The sequence below is a fragment of the Lontra canadensis genome, unplaced genomic scaffold (assembly GCF_010015895.1).
Source record: "Lontra canadensis isolate GAN:19392208 unplaced genomic scaffold, GSC_riverotter_1.0 scaffold76, whole genome shotgun sequence".
Classification (NCBI taxonomy): domain Eukaryota; kingdom Metazoa; phylum Chordata; class Mammalia; order Carnivora; family Mustelidae; genus Lontra; species Lontra canadensis.
Window position 1 is genome coordinate 10,067,620 of NW_022631070.1, and position 16,101 is coordinate 10,083,720.

General features: G+C 47.9%; 1 protein-coding gene across 2 annotated transcripts in view; it reads left to right on the forward strand.

The window, feature by feature from the left end:
* DIP2C (disco interacting protein 2 homolog C) overlaps nucleotides 1-16,101 on the forward strand; it is a 363,208-nt gene that overhangs the window by 188,245 nt on the left and 158,862 nt on the right. For both annotated transcript variants that reach the window (XM_032881692.1, XM_032881693.1), the window contains one exon: nucleotides 387-497. In XM_032881692.1, coding sequence (XP_032737583.1) covers nucleotides 387-497 — 111 coding nt within the window. The remainder of the gene's footprint in view (nucleotides 1-386; nucleotides 498-16,101) is intronic.

Consider the following 16,101-nt stretch of genomic DNA (forward strand, 5'->3'; position numbering starts at 1 on the left):
TCCTGGTTCCCCGAATTGGACCGTTAAGCTGTCCTGTGGGACGTATTACAAAGGTAACCTTCATGATGAGTGTCATTAAATCTCCTCAAGAGTGAGCAGAAGCCTTTCTGCACGTTTGTGGTGTGGAGAAGACCGTAGCTCCATTCCGTGGGCTCCCCCTTTCCCATCCGCGCACAGGCGTGCGCGGGCAGGGGGCGGTGTGGGGGTCCGTATGGGCTGCCGTGTCAGGGCGCAAGCCTTCCCCTGACCAGACCCTCTCCCTTTCCCGCTCCATGTCCATGACGTGCCTGACTTGCTGCTTCATTCTACCAAGTGATTTTACCAAACGGATGGACCCGGGCCACCGGGTAAAGCCTTACCTCACTCTGCTGTTTCCCTTAACCCAGGGGTGGATCAGGCGTTGCCTCCCGAGCGCCGGGCTCCCGTCACTCCTGCTCCTTCCACTCGCTATCACCGCCGGAGGTCCTCAGGGTCACGAGATGAGCGCTACCGGTCAGGTAAGGCACCCGTGGGCGTGAGGTCACTGCTCCTCCGGTCTGAGATGGCGACGGGGATGGTGAAGGGGACGGGCGGGTGCATGTCCTGCGTGGGGTGAGGCGGGGGTGGGGTACGTTTCGGTGGCCTCGGGCTGGCTGTGTGATCACAGGTGATGACATCCTGCTTCCTAGACAAACACCCGCCCCGGGGTACGCGTTAGAGCGCAATAAACAGTAGCTCTTTTCACATTTTTAAAGATAACGTCTGCTATTTAGAATTTCATAACAACTGAACAGTAATCTCTCATGAGCCAAATTTTGGGTGTTTTTAGGTGTTAGTACTCAGCATGTGGTTTTACTTTGTATTTTCTTGGCTGTGAGTATCATTTTTTCCTTTTCTTTTATCCCCAGGATTTCTGTTTTCGAAGTAGTTTTCAAAAAAGGAAATCTGTACTTTCCTGTGTTCTCTGTTTCCTTTATGTCTTACCGTGCCACGTGCGGGAACGCTGTCTTGGTAACTCTGTTCGCTGCAGCCATCACCGGGTTTGGCTGGTTTAGATTTCGGTCATTAATTGTGTCCCATTAATTTCTCTCGTCAGAAAGCTTGTGTGACGATTAATATTTTAATGACATTTTGAGAGATTTTTTTCCCAGCATCTGCATTAAAGTTGCTTTTTCCTGCTTCTCTGACTAGACTACGGCTTCTAAGGAAAATGATCAGTAAGTGTTGCTGCTGGGACCTCAGTTCGGGGCGGAGGGGGTTGCTACCGACGACGGAAGGTGACGCTCATACTCTGAGTTTTGCAAGCGCTCTCACAAGTCCTGTCCCGCTTGGCTTTTACAGCAAACGGGGTGCGTACTGCTCCTTGATGCTGTGGAACAGGAAGCGGGGGCTGTGGGATGCGGCAGCTCGGGAGGTGCACACCGGGGCCGGGGGGGTCGACCGTGCTCTTGGTTCTGTATCAGGGCTCCTCCCATTAGCGGGGTGACCAGGCAACCCCCCTGTTCCAGTAAAGAGCCTCTGCCTGACTTCCTGGCTGGGCTCCTTCCTGGGAGGGAGGAAGGGGTAGGGCAGACCTTACAGCACCAGGGTCGTCATTGGGGCGGGGGGGGGGAGTGACAGTGCCTGGAAAGGCAGTGGAGGCTGAGGGCTGCCCCTTGGCCCTCCCACCCCCGTGCCCAGATGCCTCAGTGTGGGGACACTGTGGGGATGGAATGAAGCAGGAGCTTGCCCTCAACTCCACCTTCTGTTTCCAGAGACGTTTGAACGCCCAGCGTGGGTCAGGAGCCCGTCCTCATTCAGGGGACTCAGAGGCCTCTTTCAAACAAGCGGGGGGAGGCGCGCGCACAGGTGCTGTCAACTCACCGTGAGATGCTCGTTACCACGCTCGTCCAGATACGACCGTGTTAGTGTTTGCGTGTGCTCGTGCAGCAGACACAAGTGCAGACACATGGGGACGGGCAGAGTCGCACACACAGGAGACACACAGGTATGACCACATGCTGATGGCACAGAGTCGCACATGTGGGAGACACACGTGTAGCCACATGTCCATGCACTCACAGGCCTGTGCGGTGGAGGCACGCACGGACACACAGTAGACACGGGTGCACAGACGCATGGGTATACACAAGCCAGTGTGCACACCACCCCGCAGAGCACACCTGTATGTGCACACGCGTGTGGGTACACAGACTCGTGTACACAGGCACACAGGCACACGTCGACCCAGACATGTCAGTACACGGAAACACACATCTAGACACAAACACGTAGACACAGGTGTGACCTAGATATGCAGATGTGCGGACACGTGTGCAGACACACATGGACACACACAGGTAGACTTGCACACGTGGGGACACACACAACTGTATGCAGATGTGCAGGTACATGCAGCCGCGTGAGACATCGCAACGCACACACACGTAGGCACATGGCTACCATCGTCCGTATCTCCCGTTCTCACGGAAACCAGTCAGGTGTCCTGTCTTCCATTTTACAGGCGAGAAGCTGGTTCAGGGCGGTTTGTGATTGCTGGTGAGACAGTGGGGGCCTCATCCAGACCACAGGGACCCTGGCTCTGTCCGGCTCTGTTATTTCTTACCACATACAAGGGTGTAACTTGTGTCTTGTTCTAAGCTCCAGCCTTCCGTGTTAAATTTTTTACGAATTTAGATGGAACTTAAGAGCACGCACGGTCTGTTTCCTCCATTACCTCTTTCCTAACGATGAGGGGCGGGGCTGGTACACCTTGATGTTTTCCTGGCCGTGGCTAAGGTATAGTCTCCAAACCCTCTCAGCTGTTTGAGAAGACATGCCAGGTGCCGGCTGCCTCACCGTCTGTGTTTCCAAGCGAATGTCTCGGACGGTTAGCAGAGTAGGAAACGGGGCTGTCTTGGCCTCGGGAGCGCCTCCATCTGCCCCTACAGACTGCCGCCCATCGTGGGGAGTGGAGTAGACGTGCAAGGGAAGTGTGGGGGGAGGGTAGTGGTGAAGGAGGGGCCAGGACCCTCAGCACGACCCTCTGGAAGGAAACCACACCTGTTTCGGTCCAGCCCACCCGGGGCCCTACTTTGGAATCTCTGTTTGCTCGGGCAGCATCCCCGTGGGGGCCTGCGGCACTTGGGGTCTGACTTTCCACTAAGAAGCCCCGGCCTGGGGATGAGCTCGGCTCTCTGCCTGCTCTGGGTGAAGGGGCTCACAGCCCAGAGGGAGAGCCAGATGCGGGACCCAGCACAGTGTGTGGGCGGCACTCCTCCGCTCGTCTTCCAGAGCGTCTGCTGCTCTCGGGGTAAGGTCCGCACCTCCCGTGCCTGTGGTCTGGCTTCCCTCCGCCCAGCAGTCCTGTCTTTCCTGTCGTCCCCTTTCTGCAGCCGCGCCAGTTTCCTGGGTGTTTCTCAAGCCCCCGATTACTATGGAGCCTTTACGCTCTGACCCCGCTGCCCAGAACTTTCTTCCCTCGGACGGACACATCGCTGGTCTCTGGTCTCTGCTCAAGGTCACTTTTCGCACGAGTCTCCCCGACCACCCAGTTAAACGGCGCGACGCCGTGTCGCCTCACGCAGTCCCCGTGCCTCCCCTCGGGTTCCTGGAAGTCCGTTGCAGCTGCCACCCCCGACACTGCCAGTCGCCCATTGCCCTGCCTGCCTGTCATCTGTCTGTCCATCCTCCCATCACTTCTCCACCTGCATCGAGCGTATGCCTCTCTGTCCGCCTGTCTGTCCACCGTGAGAACGTGAGCCCGCAAAGACAAGGACCTTTTTCTGTTCGTTTGTGTATGCCAAGCATCTAAAGTCGGGCCTTGTGAGTATTTTTGGCAGGAAGGAAGGTGAAGAAACGTAGTACATTTGGGGAAAAGCAAGAAATTAGGGAGGATGAGCCAGATTTAAGGTCTGTGGTGTACTGTGCCCAGGAACTTAGACTTTGTCCTGAAGGTGACAGGGGCCACCTGAAGACTTGAGGCAAAGGTGTGAGACGAGCATAGCGGGCGTTCAGGGAGGACCCTGATGGCCACGGATCACGTGCAAGGGAGTCGGAAGGACTCCGAGGCCGAGGCACAGTGAGACGGTGAGTCAGGGTCACTCAGATCTGACCTCCGCTCTCCGGACAGCAGCAGGACGGAGGCCCAGTCGGTGCGCGCGGCTGTGAGGGCGGGAGTGCGTGGTGCCGCCTGCATGCGCGGGCCCTGCGGCTCCCTGGGCGACGGAAGCCAGCTCTGCTGTAGGATTCAGGGTCCTGTCGTAGGTCCTGCTGGCCAGGACTGTGTAGGGAATGCTACGACGGTGCTACTCCGTACAGGCTGTTGTGCTTTCTAAGACGTCGTCCTGCTCTCAACCTGGAGTAGGAAGCGACTGCTTCCTTCACAGCTGGGAGGAGCCTGTGCAGACACCCTCGGCCTGTGCTCGCGAACCTCGCTGGGGTTCTCGGTTTCTGCAGTCAGCACGGGTGCCCCCCGTGTTACGCCCCCCCCACAGGAGAGCTGGTGAGGACCTGGGGTCGTTATCAGCCTCGTTTGATGGTCTCCCCACCCGAGTCTCTGCTATTTCCTGCTGTGAAAACAGGCTAGCCCCGAGTTTCCTTAATGTAGACATTCCTCTGATACGCTGTGAGTCACTTTCCCTTCCAGCGTATGGCCACCAGTCCTCCTCTACAATGTCGTGTGGGTGCTGGAGAACCTCATGTGGCCACTGGCGTGCGCAGGGCTCAAGATCTTCTGGGCTGTCTCCCTGGGCCGGCCTGGGGGATTTCAGAAACTCAAAAGGGAAGGTGTCGTGGCCCTCTGGAGATTTCGGTTTCCACACTCCGCAGACCACTCAGCTTGCGGTAGAAAGTACTCTGGATGCTTTGTGACCAAATTATATCAACCGAGAAGTAATTCTATTATCTCTCAGATAATTGCCCTAATTAGCAATCAATCCAGTCAACCATATAGCCTCAAATTTAATCTCTCTTGGCCATACTTTTCCATTTCATTTCCAAACCCATGGCCTTGCATGGTAATGAACTCCTACCGGAATTCTTTATAATAGCGTGTACTTCTCCCCTTTTTAAATAACTTTATTTGGAAACTGACATTTGATTTGGAGAGTGAATTAATGAAGAGGCATTTCCTGGGCACCTAGAAAATGTCAAACTCTGTGTTAGGCACTTAAGCACTTTTACTTGATAAGTCTAAATTACAAACTTGCAGGAATTCTAGCTGTTTCTCCAGGTCCTTTCTCCCCAGCCAGAAGCCCTAGAACACAACACTGAGACCTGTGTCATTCCTGTTCCTACCAGGACCAACGATGTCAAGGAAGAATGTTGAAATAAATGTGCAGCATACGGGGTCATGACATGTTTTAAAAGGTTGTTTTGTCTCTTGGGAAGCTGACAGATGGCTTCAGAAAGGACATCTGGTCCATATGTGTCCCCGGACCAAGTGGCGGCCTTTCCCGGGGCCTGCCCCCTCCCTCCAGGTAGAATGCTACAGGGCCCAGTCTCCCCCCTGGACAGCCAACTCAGACAGGCTCCAGGGACCCAGGGGGACCCCGAGACCCTCCAGGGATGTCTGTGAGGTCAGACTGTTTCTGGAATAACACACATGATTTGCTCTGTCCACACTCATCCTCTTGTGAAGGTACTTGGATTTCTCCAAGGCTGCCGGTTGTGGAGATACTGTGTTTAGAGGGTGGGTGCAGACAGGGATTGTGAAGTCTTGCATTTTTGAAAGTTTGTCAGTTTACTTGCTAATACAGTAAATATCAAAACATTAGTCCTAGAAACAAAAGCTTTTTAACACTTTCACCCATTTTTTAAAATTTCTTTTCAGCATAACAGTATTCCTTGTTTTTGCACCACACCCAGTGCTCCATGCAATCCGTGCCCTCTCCAATACCCACCACCTGGTTCCCCCAACCTCCCACCCCTCACTCCTCCAAAACCCTCAGGTTGTTTTTCAGAGTCCATAGTCTCTCATGGTTCACCTCCCCTTCCAATTTCCCTCAACTCCCTTCTCTCCATCTCCCCATGTCCTCCATGTTATTTGTTATGCCCACAAATAAGTGAAACCATATGATAATTGACTCTCTCTGCTTGACTTATTTCACTCAGCATAATCTCTTCCAGTCCCGTCCATGTTGCTACAAAAGTTGGGTATTCATGCTTTCTGATGGAGGCATAATACTCCATAGTGTATATGGACCACATCTTCCTTATCCATTCGTCCGTTGAAGGGCATCTTGGTTATTTCCATAGTTTGGCGACCGTGGCCATTGCTGCTATAAACATTGGGATACAGATGGCCCTTCTTTTCACTACATCTATATATTTGGGGTAAATACCCAGTAGTGCAATTGCAGGGTCATAGGGAAGCTCTATTTTTAATTTCTTAAGGAATCTCCACACTGTTCTCCAAAGTGGCTGCACCAACTTGCATTCCCACCAACAGTGTAAGAGGGTTCCCCTTTCTCCTCTCCAACACATGTTGTTTCCTGTCTTGGTAATTTTGGCCATTCTAACTGGTGTAAGGTGATATCTCAATGTGGTTTTAATTTGAATCTCCCTGATGGCTAGTGATGATGAACATTTTTTCATGTGTCTGATAGCCATTTGTATGTCTTCATTGGAGAAGTGTCTGTTCATATCTTCTGCCCATTTTTTGATATGATTGTCTGTGACATGATTCTTTATATAGAAAACCCAAAAGACTCCACCCCCAAACTACTAGAACTCGTACAGCAATTCAGTAACGTGGCAGGATACAAAGTCAATGTACAGAAATCAGTGGCTTTCTTATACATTAACAATGAAAATACAGAAAGGGAAATTAGAGAATCGTTTCCATTTACTATAGCACCAAGAACCATAAGATACCTGGGAATAAACCTAACCAAAGAGGTAAAGGATCTGTACTCGAGGAACTACAGAACACTCATGAAAGAGATTGAAGAAGACACAAAAAGATGGAAGACCATTCCATGCTCTTGGATCGGAAGAATAAACATTGTTAAAATGTCTATACTGCCTAGAGCAATCTATACTTTTAATGCCATTCCGATCAAAATTCCACTGGTATTTTTCAAAGAGCTGGAGCAAATAATCCTAAAATTTGTATGGAATCAGAAGAGACCCTGAATTGCTAAGGAAATGTTGAAAAACAAAAATAAAACTGGCGGCATCACGTTACCTGATTTCAAGCTTTACTACAAAGCTGTGATCACCGAGACAGCATGCTACTGGCATAAAAACAGACATATAGACCAGTGGAACAGAGTAGAGAGCCCAGATATGGACCCTCAACTCTATGGTCAAATAATCTTCGACAAAACAGGAAAAAATATACAGTGGAAAAAAGACAGTCTCTTCAATAAATGGTGCTGGGAAGACTGGGCAGCTATATGTAGAAGAATGAAACTCGACCATTCTCTTACGCCGTACACAAAGATAAACTCAAAATGGATAAAAGTCCTCAATGTGAGACAGGAATCCATCAGAATCCTAGAGGAGAACATAGGCAGTAATCTCTTCTATATCAGCCACAGCAGCTTCTTTCAAGATATGTCTCCAAAGGCAAAGGAAACAAAAGCCAAAATGAACTTTTGGGACTTCATCAAAATCAAAAGCTTCTGCACAGCAAAGGAAACAGTCAACAAAACAAAGAGGCAACCCAGGGAATGGGAGAAGATATTTGCAAATGACAGTATAGACAAAAGGTTGATATCCAGGATCTATAAAGAACTTTCACTCATTTTTAACAGTCTAGAATATTCTTTGGGTCCAAGGGTTTGAGAACCACTGCTTGTAACCTGTAAAACTGAAATTTTTCTTGAAACCTGGAGATGCACTGTGTGAACTTGTACGTGCAAACCCCTCCCCAAGGCCGGTTTTGTGCTGCTGACGATTTAGGATCTGAGGTACGGTGGGGCTCAGCCGCTGGCCACGGGGCCTCGGGCCTTCTCGGCATTCCGCACACGTGTGGTTCTATGTTCCGAGCCTTTGCCGAGCGCTGTCGGTGAGACTGGAAAACGGAGGACACTGTGTTTGCTTCCAGAGAGTGGCGCGTACCCGCCAGCCGCTCTTCCTCGACATTAAAGTTTAACCTCCTACATGGACAGGGTTCTCTTTCTCCGGTCCACTTGAGTTCACTGATTACAGTCGCTCTGCAGTCTGATTCTCTCTGAACTAAATGTTTTCACGATTTAGTAAAAATCCGAAATGACATATTCCATGACACTGGAGGAAGAGAAGAATGCAGTAAATCAGACTGCTTGGTCAGCTTCCCTCCCATTGCCGGGCAGGCTTGTCCGTGTCGAGCTGCACTACCCAGTGCGGTGGACCTTCTCAATTTAAATGAAAATTCTGTTCTTTTGCTTCACTAGCCACATTTAAGACAAGCGGTGACCACACTGGGCAGTGCAGGTGTGGAAAGTTGCCACGGCAAAGACTTTTATCCCCCAGAGCCACTCTAAAACCAAGGCTGTGGGAGACTTGGAAGAAGACAGAAGATGCATTTGAAGACAGACTGTAAAGACCTGTTTGTTCAAAACTAATGAAAACGAACTCAATCTTGATACCGGCCCGGTCCTTTAAACAGAAAGTGGCCTGGTTAGATTCGCATGTTGACAATGTCCATGTGCGGCAGTCGTTTGGGAGAGGCTGGTTGGACTGGGTGGGTTCCTGGCTGGACGCAGGGACACGTTAAGAGGCTACTGTATTGCAGGTGAAAAAACAGAGTCTGTGGGGTGCACCGAAGTAGTACTTAGAAATTGACAGCCTTGAAGTATTTACATGAGGTAATCAGAGATCCTGGAAACTGAAGAAACAAGGATTTAGTTTAAAAAGTCGGGAAGGGAAAATGGAGTTGAGTCCCCAGGAGGGAGAAATGAGAAATAACAAAAAAAACAGGATGTAGAGGAGACAGTCTTGGCTCCACGCCAGCTTGCCGCAGAGTGTGGACTTTGTCACATGGATCCTTATTATGAAAAAGAAGTTTAGAAATGGAGACCAACCAGCTGAGGAGTTCAGCTGGATCCCAACCTTGATCTGTCAGCAAACTGAAGTCCCCGGGAAGACCACTGCTCCCAAACAGGGGGTGGGGGTGGGGGTGGGGGTGGGTGATGTCAGTGGAGATGGGGATGCCCTGCTGCAGGTGTAAGGGCAGCGCCAGAAATGAGAGCCGCTGTAAGAGACGTGATGGATGGGCCTGTCAGTAGATGAGGTGGGGAGGTCAGAAATGGACATCTACCTAAAGAGAGGGGGGTGTTTGAGAAGGGTTCCATGAAGATGAAAGAGAATCTGCTGTTTTTATAATTCCTAATTGTGCTTACAGATTAACGGTTGTTCAGAGTAATGAGAGGAACTACGTATCCGGTGATTAGAGCGTGAGCATTAGAGACATGAATGGCAGCGATGTTATGGGGGCAGGAGGGAGGAGCTGAGAATATTCATTTACGAGGCATCAACTTAAGGACCAGCACTTGAAAAAGTAAAAGATGAAGTGTAATTGATTTGCCCAGAAAGGAGCCAAAGTAAGATCATACACAATACTGAGTTAAAACTAGAAAATACAGAGAAAGAGTGGAAGATGAAGAATGAGCGTAATAAATCAGCAATAGTAACAAACATATTAAGTACTAATCCAGAAATATGAACCACGTTAAATGTCACTGACCTAAGTGCGCCAGTTACATCAACAGAGTAGACTAAGAACACAGCCCAGGACACGTGGACGACAAGATATGCACAGCAGCCGTGGGTTAGCAGTAGAGATGGAGTAGAGATGCTAACACCTACTTCAAAAGCTGGCGCGGTACATTACTTTCTTATGGAGCAGACTTGAGACAAGAAAGGTTACCAGAGATTACGCATGATAAAGGACTTGGTTGTCTAAGAAGACGGCATTCTCACTGTGTACATGCCCAACAAAACGTCACAGCCCAGGAGGCAGGAGCGTAAGTCTGCAGCCAGAACTAGATGAATCCACAGTCAGAGGGGAGCTTCGGCAGCTCTGTGTCCCTGACGGATAGATCCGGGAGGTAGCGAATCAGGTGAGAACGTGGTTGACCTGAACAGTTCATCCGGGTCACCTGCATTTAACTGACCTTTGTAGGGTATCCATGCAGCAAGAACAGAGCGCACATCCCCAAGCTTACACAGAGCAGTCCCCAGAACAGACCACATCCTGGGCCGTAAAACACATCCAAATTGAAAGGAATAGCATAAAAATATGCTTCTCAGGGCACAGTGGAATTAACCTAAAAATGCGTGACCGATGACTGGAGAATCCCACACGCTTAGAGAACAGACAGCATGCTTCTGACTAACACATGGATCAAAGAAGCCTAAAAAATTTGTAAAATGTTTTGAACTAAAAAGAGAAAATACAAGTGATCAAAATTTGTGGGATGCAGCAAAAATAGTGCTCATGTGCTGCATCCAATGCTTATGTTGGAAAAGAAGATCTAAAATCTGTAAGCTTCAACCTTAGGAAAAAAGCAAAGTAAATCTGAAGAAGAAAAATAAGAAAACTTAAAGGAGAAATAATGAAATTGAAAAGAAGACATCAGAAAATCAAAGAAGCCAAAAACTGGTTCTTTGAAAAGATCAGTAAATGATAAACTTCTGACCAGGTTAACTAAAAGGAAGATAAAAACCACTAATACCAGACATGAAAAACTGACCATCACTACTTATAGACCACAAAGGACAATAAAGGAATATTACAAACATCACTGTGTCCACATATTTGATTATGGAGATGAAGTGGACCCATTCCTTGAAACACAATCTGTCGAGAGTCACACAAGAAGAAATAGACAATCCGAGTAAGGCTATGTCCATTTTAAAAATGAACCGATACTTAATAACTTTCTGAAACAAAGCACCAGGCCCAGATGGGTTACTTCTGAATCCCACCAAACATTTAAGGAAGAGATTATATTTCTCTCTGTATTCTATTCCTGCAGGCAAAAGGAGAGGGAGTGCTTCCTAAGCATTCTATGAGACCAGCATTAACCGGATACCAAAACTAGACAAAAGCATTACAAGAAAGAAAAACTTTAGGCTACTATTTCTCATGAACCTAGGTTTAAAAAATTTCTCAACAAAATAGCAAATCAAATGCAATAGTGTATAAAAATTACACATCATGACCACGTGAAATTTATTCCAGGTATGCAGGGCTGGTCTAACATTCAAAAATCAGTGAATGCAATTCATCATGTCAGCAAACCAAAGAAGACAACTTGTATGACCTACCATACATACAGAAGCAGCATTTGACAAAATCTAACACCCGTTCATGGTTAAAAACTCTCCACAAACTAAGAATAAAGGGGAACTTCCTTGATTTGATAAAGAACATCTTTAAAAACTTCTACTTAACATCACACTTAGTGGTAAGAAACTAAATGATTTACCACCAAGATCAGGAGCAAGGCACGGATGTCCCCTCTTGACACTCCTTTTCAACATTGTACTGGAAGTCCTAGCTAATACAATAGGACAGTAAAAGGACATCAAAAGTATACAGATTTGGAAGGAAGAATTAAAAGTATTCACAAATCATGTGATTATCTATGTTGGAAATCCCAAGATTCAAAAAATCCAAGTATTAAGTGATTATAACAAGGGCTAACATACGAAAACCAGTCACTTTCTTATATGCCAGCAACAAACAGTTGGAATTTGAAATTGTCATTTTCTATGTCATTTACAGTCCACACTCCTGAAATGATATACTTAGAACTCTAAAAAAACAATATATAAGGCTTATATGAGGAAAATGATTAAGGTGACAAGTCACACGAAGTAAAGAAACAGAGAGTCCACCTACCTGGATAGGAAGACTCAGTACTGTCGAGGTGTTGCTTCTTCCCAGTTTGATCTATAGGTGAAACAATCCCAGCAAGTTGTTTTGTGAATATCAACAAGTCAGTTCTGAAGTTTATATGGAAAGGTAGAAGATCATAGATAGCCACCACAGTCTAGAGCAAAGTTGAGTACTGGTGATGTTCAACCACAAGACTTAATATAAAATTTGGGATACAGACAGATACTGGTGAGACAATAGTCATATAGATCAGTGTATCACAGTAGACGGCTCAGAAACAGACCCACAAATGTAGTCAGCATTACAAGCGAGGACAACCCAGTAGAGAAATGCTGTCTTCTCAACACATGGTACCGGAATAACTGAATGCAGACACAGATCTTAAACATCTTAAACCTTTCACAAAAACTAACCCAGAATGCATCATAGATCCAGGGCCCCTGGGTGGCTCCGTCAGTTAAGCATCTGACTCTTGATTTTGGCTCAGGTCATGATCTCAGGGTTATGGGATCAAGCCCCCCAGTTGGGAGTCTTCCTGTCCCTCTCTCTTGCTCTAGCAAATAAATAAAATCTTTTAAAAAATGCATCATAGACCCAAAAGCAAAAAAAAACTATAAAATTTCCAGAAGATAACATAGGAGAAATATAGGTGACCTTGGATTTGATGATGACTTTTTAGGTACAATGCCAAACGCATAATGCATGAAAGAAGAAGGTTTTGGTAAGTTTGTCTTCATTAAAATGAGAAATGTGTGCCCTGCAAAAGACAGAATAAAAAAGGTAAGCCACAGACTAGAAGAAGAACCTTTGCAAAACACATTTCTGATTAATAAGAAACTACTATCCAGGATATACAAAAAACCCGTCACACCACAAGTAAGAAAACCCATTAAGAAGTGTTCAGAAGATCTGAACTGACACCTTCCCAAGGAAGGTACACAGACAACAAATACACGGAGGAAAATATGCGGAACACTGTATGTCACTAGAGAAGTGCAGGTTAAAATAACAGTGAGGTGCGCTATTAGCATGGCAAAAAGTCAGGACTCTGACATCAGATGCCAGCAGTGAGGTGGAGCCAGCAGAGCTCTCCCTCACTGGCGGGAGCGCGGAGTGGTGCAGCCACCCAGGAGGACAGCTGGTGGTTTCTTACCAAACGTACTGGAACCATGCCTCCGGCAGTTGTGTCCCTCAGTGTCCACCCACCTGAGCTGGAAGAGGATCTGTACAAGAATCTGCACGTGGGTGTTTGTAGCAGCTCAATCATTCCCGCCGAAACTCAGAAGCACCGAGACGCCCGTTAGCGACTGAGTGCATGAACATATTGTGTGGATATTATTTAATTCATTATTTAATGCAAAAAAGAAATGAACTCTCAAGCCTTCAAAAGTCATGAAGGAACTTTAAATCCATATTACAAAGTGTAAGAAGCCAATTTGAGAAGGCGCCATACTGTGTGACCCCAAATACAGGACATTCTGGAAAAGACAGAAATAGTGAGTCAGTAACATCAGCAGCTACCAAGTGCTCAGCGGGATGGAGGGAGGGATAGGTGGGTCCAGAGCACTTTTAGTACAGTGAATCTGTTTAATATGACACTGTGGTCACATAGACATGTCGTTCCTCATTTGTTAAAGCCATAAAATGTACACACCAAGACTGAACCCTAATGGTAACTGTGCATGTTAGTTAATAATGTGCCAACGTTTTCTCATCAGCTGTACCACACTGACATAGTACGTCTGTAGAGGGCGAAATTGTGTGTGTGTGTGTGTGTGTGTGTGTGTAGGTGAGTGGGTCACGGGAAACATGATGCACTTCCCCCTCAATTTTGCCATAAACCTAAAATTGCCCTAAAAATAAAAATCCATTAATTAAAAAATGAAATAAAGGATGATGATAAAGTTTAGAGGATCAAGAAAGACAAAAATTATTCTTGGAAACTATTAATATTGAAAACCGTGCAGTCAGAATGATGAAAGACAGGAGTAAATGATACGAGGAATTAAAAATGGGACTTATTTCTGCACATATGTCAGAGGGAAGAAGGATAGGATAGTGTGAATAACCACATGACAGCAAATTCGACAACTTAATTAAATAGACAAATACCCAATATAAAAGCTTAAAAAGAAATGGAAACCTTGAGTAGTCCTATGGCCACTAACTGAAAGGAAGCAGTTGCTAGAAACTTCTCCACAAAACACAGCAGGCTCAGAACGCTTGGCATTTAAGTTATTCTTGGCTCCCAAGCAATTAATGTTGGGGTCTATACATACAGTTTTAGAGAGCAGAAAGAGAAGAGAAGGGACCCTTTCCAGTTGGTTCTAGGACAGACACCTGTGTCGTGACAAACGCAGTGATAGGAAGGGAAAAGTCTCAGGGTGTCGTCTACATAGAAGCTTCAGGGTAATCTCTGGATTTTTAAAAAAATTTTTAAAGCTTTTATTTATTTATTTGACAGACAGAGATCACAAGTGGGCAGAGGGGCAGGCGGAGAGAAAGGGGAAGCAGGCTCCCTGCTGAGCAGAGAGCCCGATGTGGGGCTCGATCCCAGGACCCTGGGATCATGACCTGAGCCGAAGGCAGAGGCCCCATCCATTGAGCCACCCAGGCGTCCTAATCTCTAGCTTTTTAGAAATGATGAGGGTTTAGTATAATGGCTGAATATAACCTAAACAAAATCCTATGTCTACATATTAACAAACATGAAGATGCGACTTGAGTTGTGTATACGGTAGATTTTCACATGTTACAAATTAAATGACCTTTTTCAGTCACATTGAATATTTCTGTTGTTTTGTGGGGATCTTACTACTTTTCTGAACAAATTTTCCCAGTAAGTAATGTGAAAAGACTCTATAAATGAAAACAAAACAGAAAAACCCCAGCAGCTTATAAAGAACCGCATGAAAATCGAAACCAAAGATGTGCGAGACTTCTGTGGTGGCAATGACCAAGACGGAAGTGGTTGAAGAGAGCCGTAGGTGTAGGTGCGCTGGGTGACGGAGGGAGTCGTGGTCCGCAGACATGTCAGGGCTGCTGCATTCAGGTCCAGTGAAAACCCCCATGGGGTCCTCCAGACTCTGAACAGACTGGGATTTGGGTGGAAAAGCAGGGCCAGGGACAGGCATGAGGTAAGAGGACAGTGGAGCCACCGTGGACGTGCCCGGGCAGATGTCAGCATTTTTTCCTTGTAGGAAGCCGGCCAGACAGAAGATCGCGCACACTTGCGTTGAGTGACGTTCTAGCGAGTGGGGACCTGGTGTTTGCTGTAAGCAGTCCTCACCCTAACGCGGCCGACCTTCATTCCCACGCTAGCTTCGTACCGGCACCGTCTGACAGGCTTCTGTGTGGCTTGTGGTCACCTCCGGCACCACGCCAGAGCGTCGCGGCCTTGGTTCACATCAACAAGGTCATCGGCCTTTGTGTTTCTGATTAACTTTGGGTGTTTTTCCTTATAGCTGTTATGAAGTTTTACCTCCCGTGTTGTTCACTAAGGACAAAAGCATTAGTTGAAAGTGTTAAACGCGGGTGACTTTATGATGGAAAGAAACCGTTTATGCTGGAGCAGAGCCTGGCACGGTGAAGTTGTTTGGGACGCGTTTGGTTAGTGTCTGGATAAGTGACATTGTTCATTCCTCGTCGGAAATGACTCGGCAGAGGACAGAGCACCTAGTACCCCAAGAGGCTCAGTGCACACTGGTGAGTGGCGCGCCGTGGGCTGGAGCCCCCTTCTGTGCACGGTCCCCCCACCCCACCCCACGGGCTCCTGGACTCCACGTCCGCTAAGGTTGTGGCAGGGAGCTGCGGCCCCCGGGCCTGCGAGGAGCCAGTGCGCCCGGGGATGGCCTGGCCCTTCGAGCTGCGGTGGTAGGCATGCTTGCTGGAGACGCACTTTGCCTGTCATCCCTGCATTCTTGCTTTTTTTACCCAGCACCCCACTCCTCTGCCTCCAGGTGCCTGTTCCGTCCAGTGAACGGACCGCTCGACCCTGGAGGAGATGCATGTGGCCAGCTGCAGGGTGGGAGGACATGGCAGCGGCAGCAGCGGTCAGAACGAAGCTTGCCCCCCTTGGCTTGGTGGTGCAGGTTTGGGGTCTCCCGCCCTAGACATTCATCTGGAGCAGTAGCCAATGGAGATGTGGGTGCGGGGATGGAGATGTAGGTGCAGGGATGGGGATGCAGGTGTGGGGATGGAGACGCAGGTGCGGGGATGGAGATGCAGGTGTGGGGATGGTGATGGGGATGCAGGTGTGGGGATGGAGATGCAGGTGTGGGGATGGGGATGGGGATGCAGGTGCGGGGATG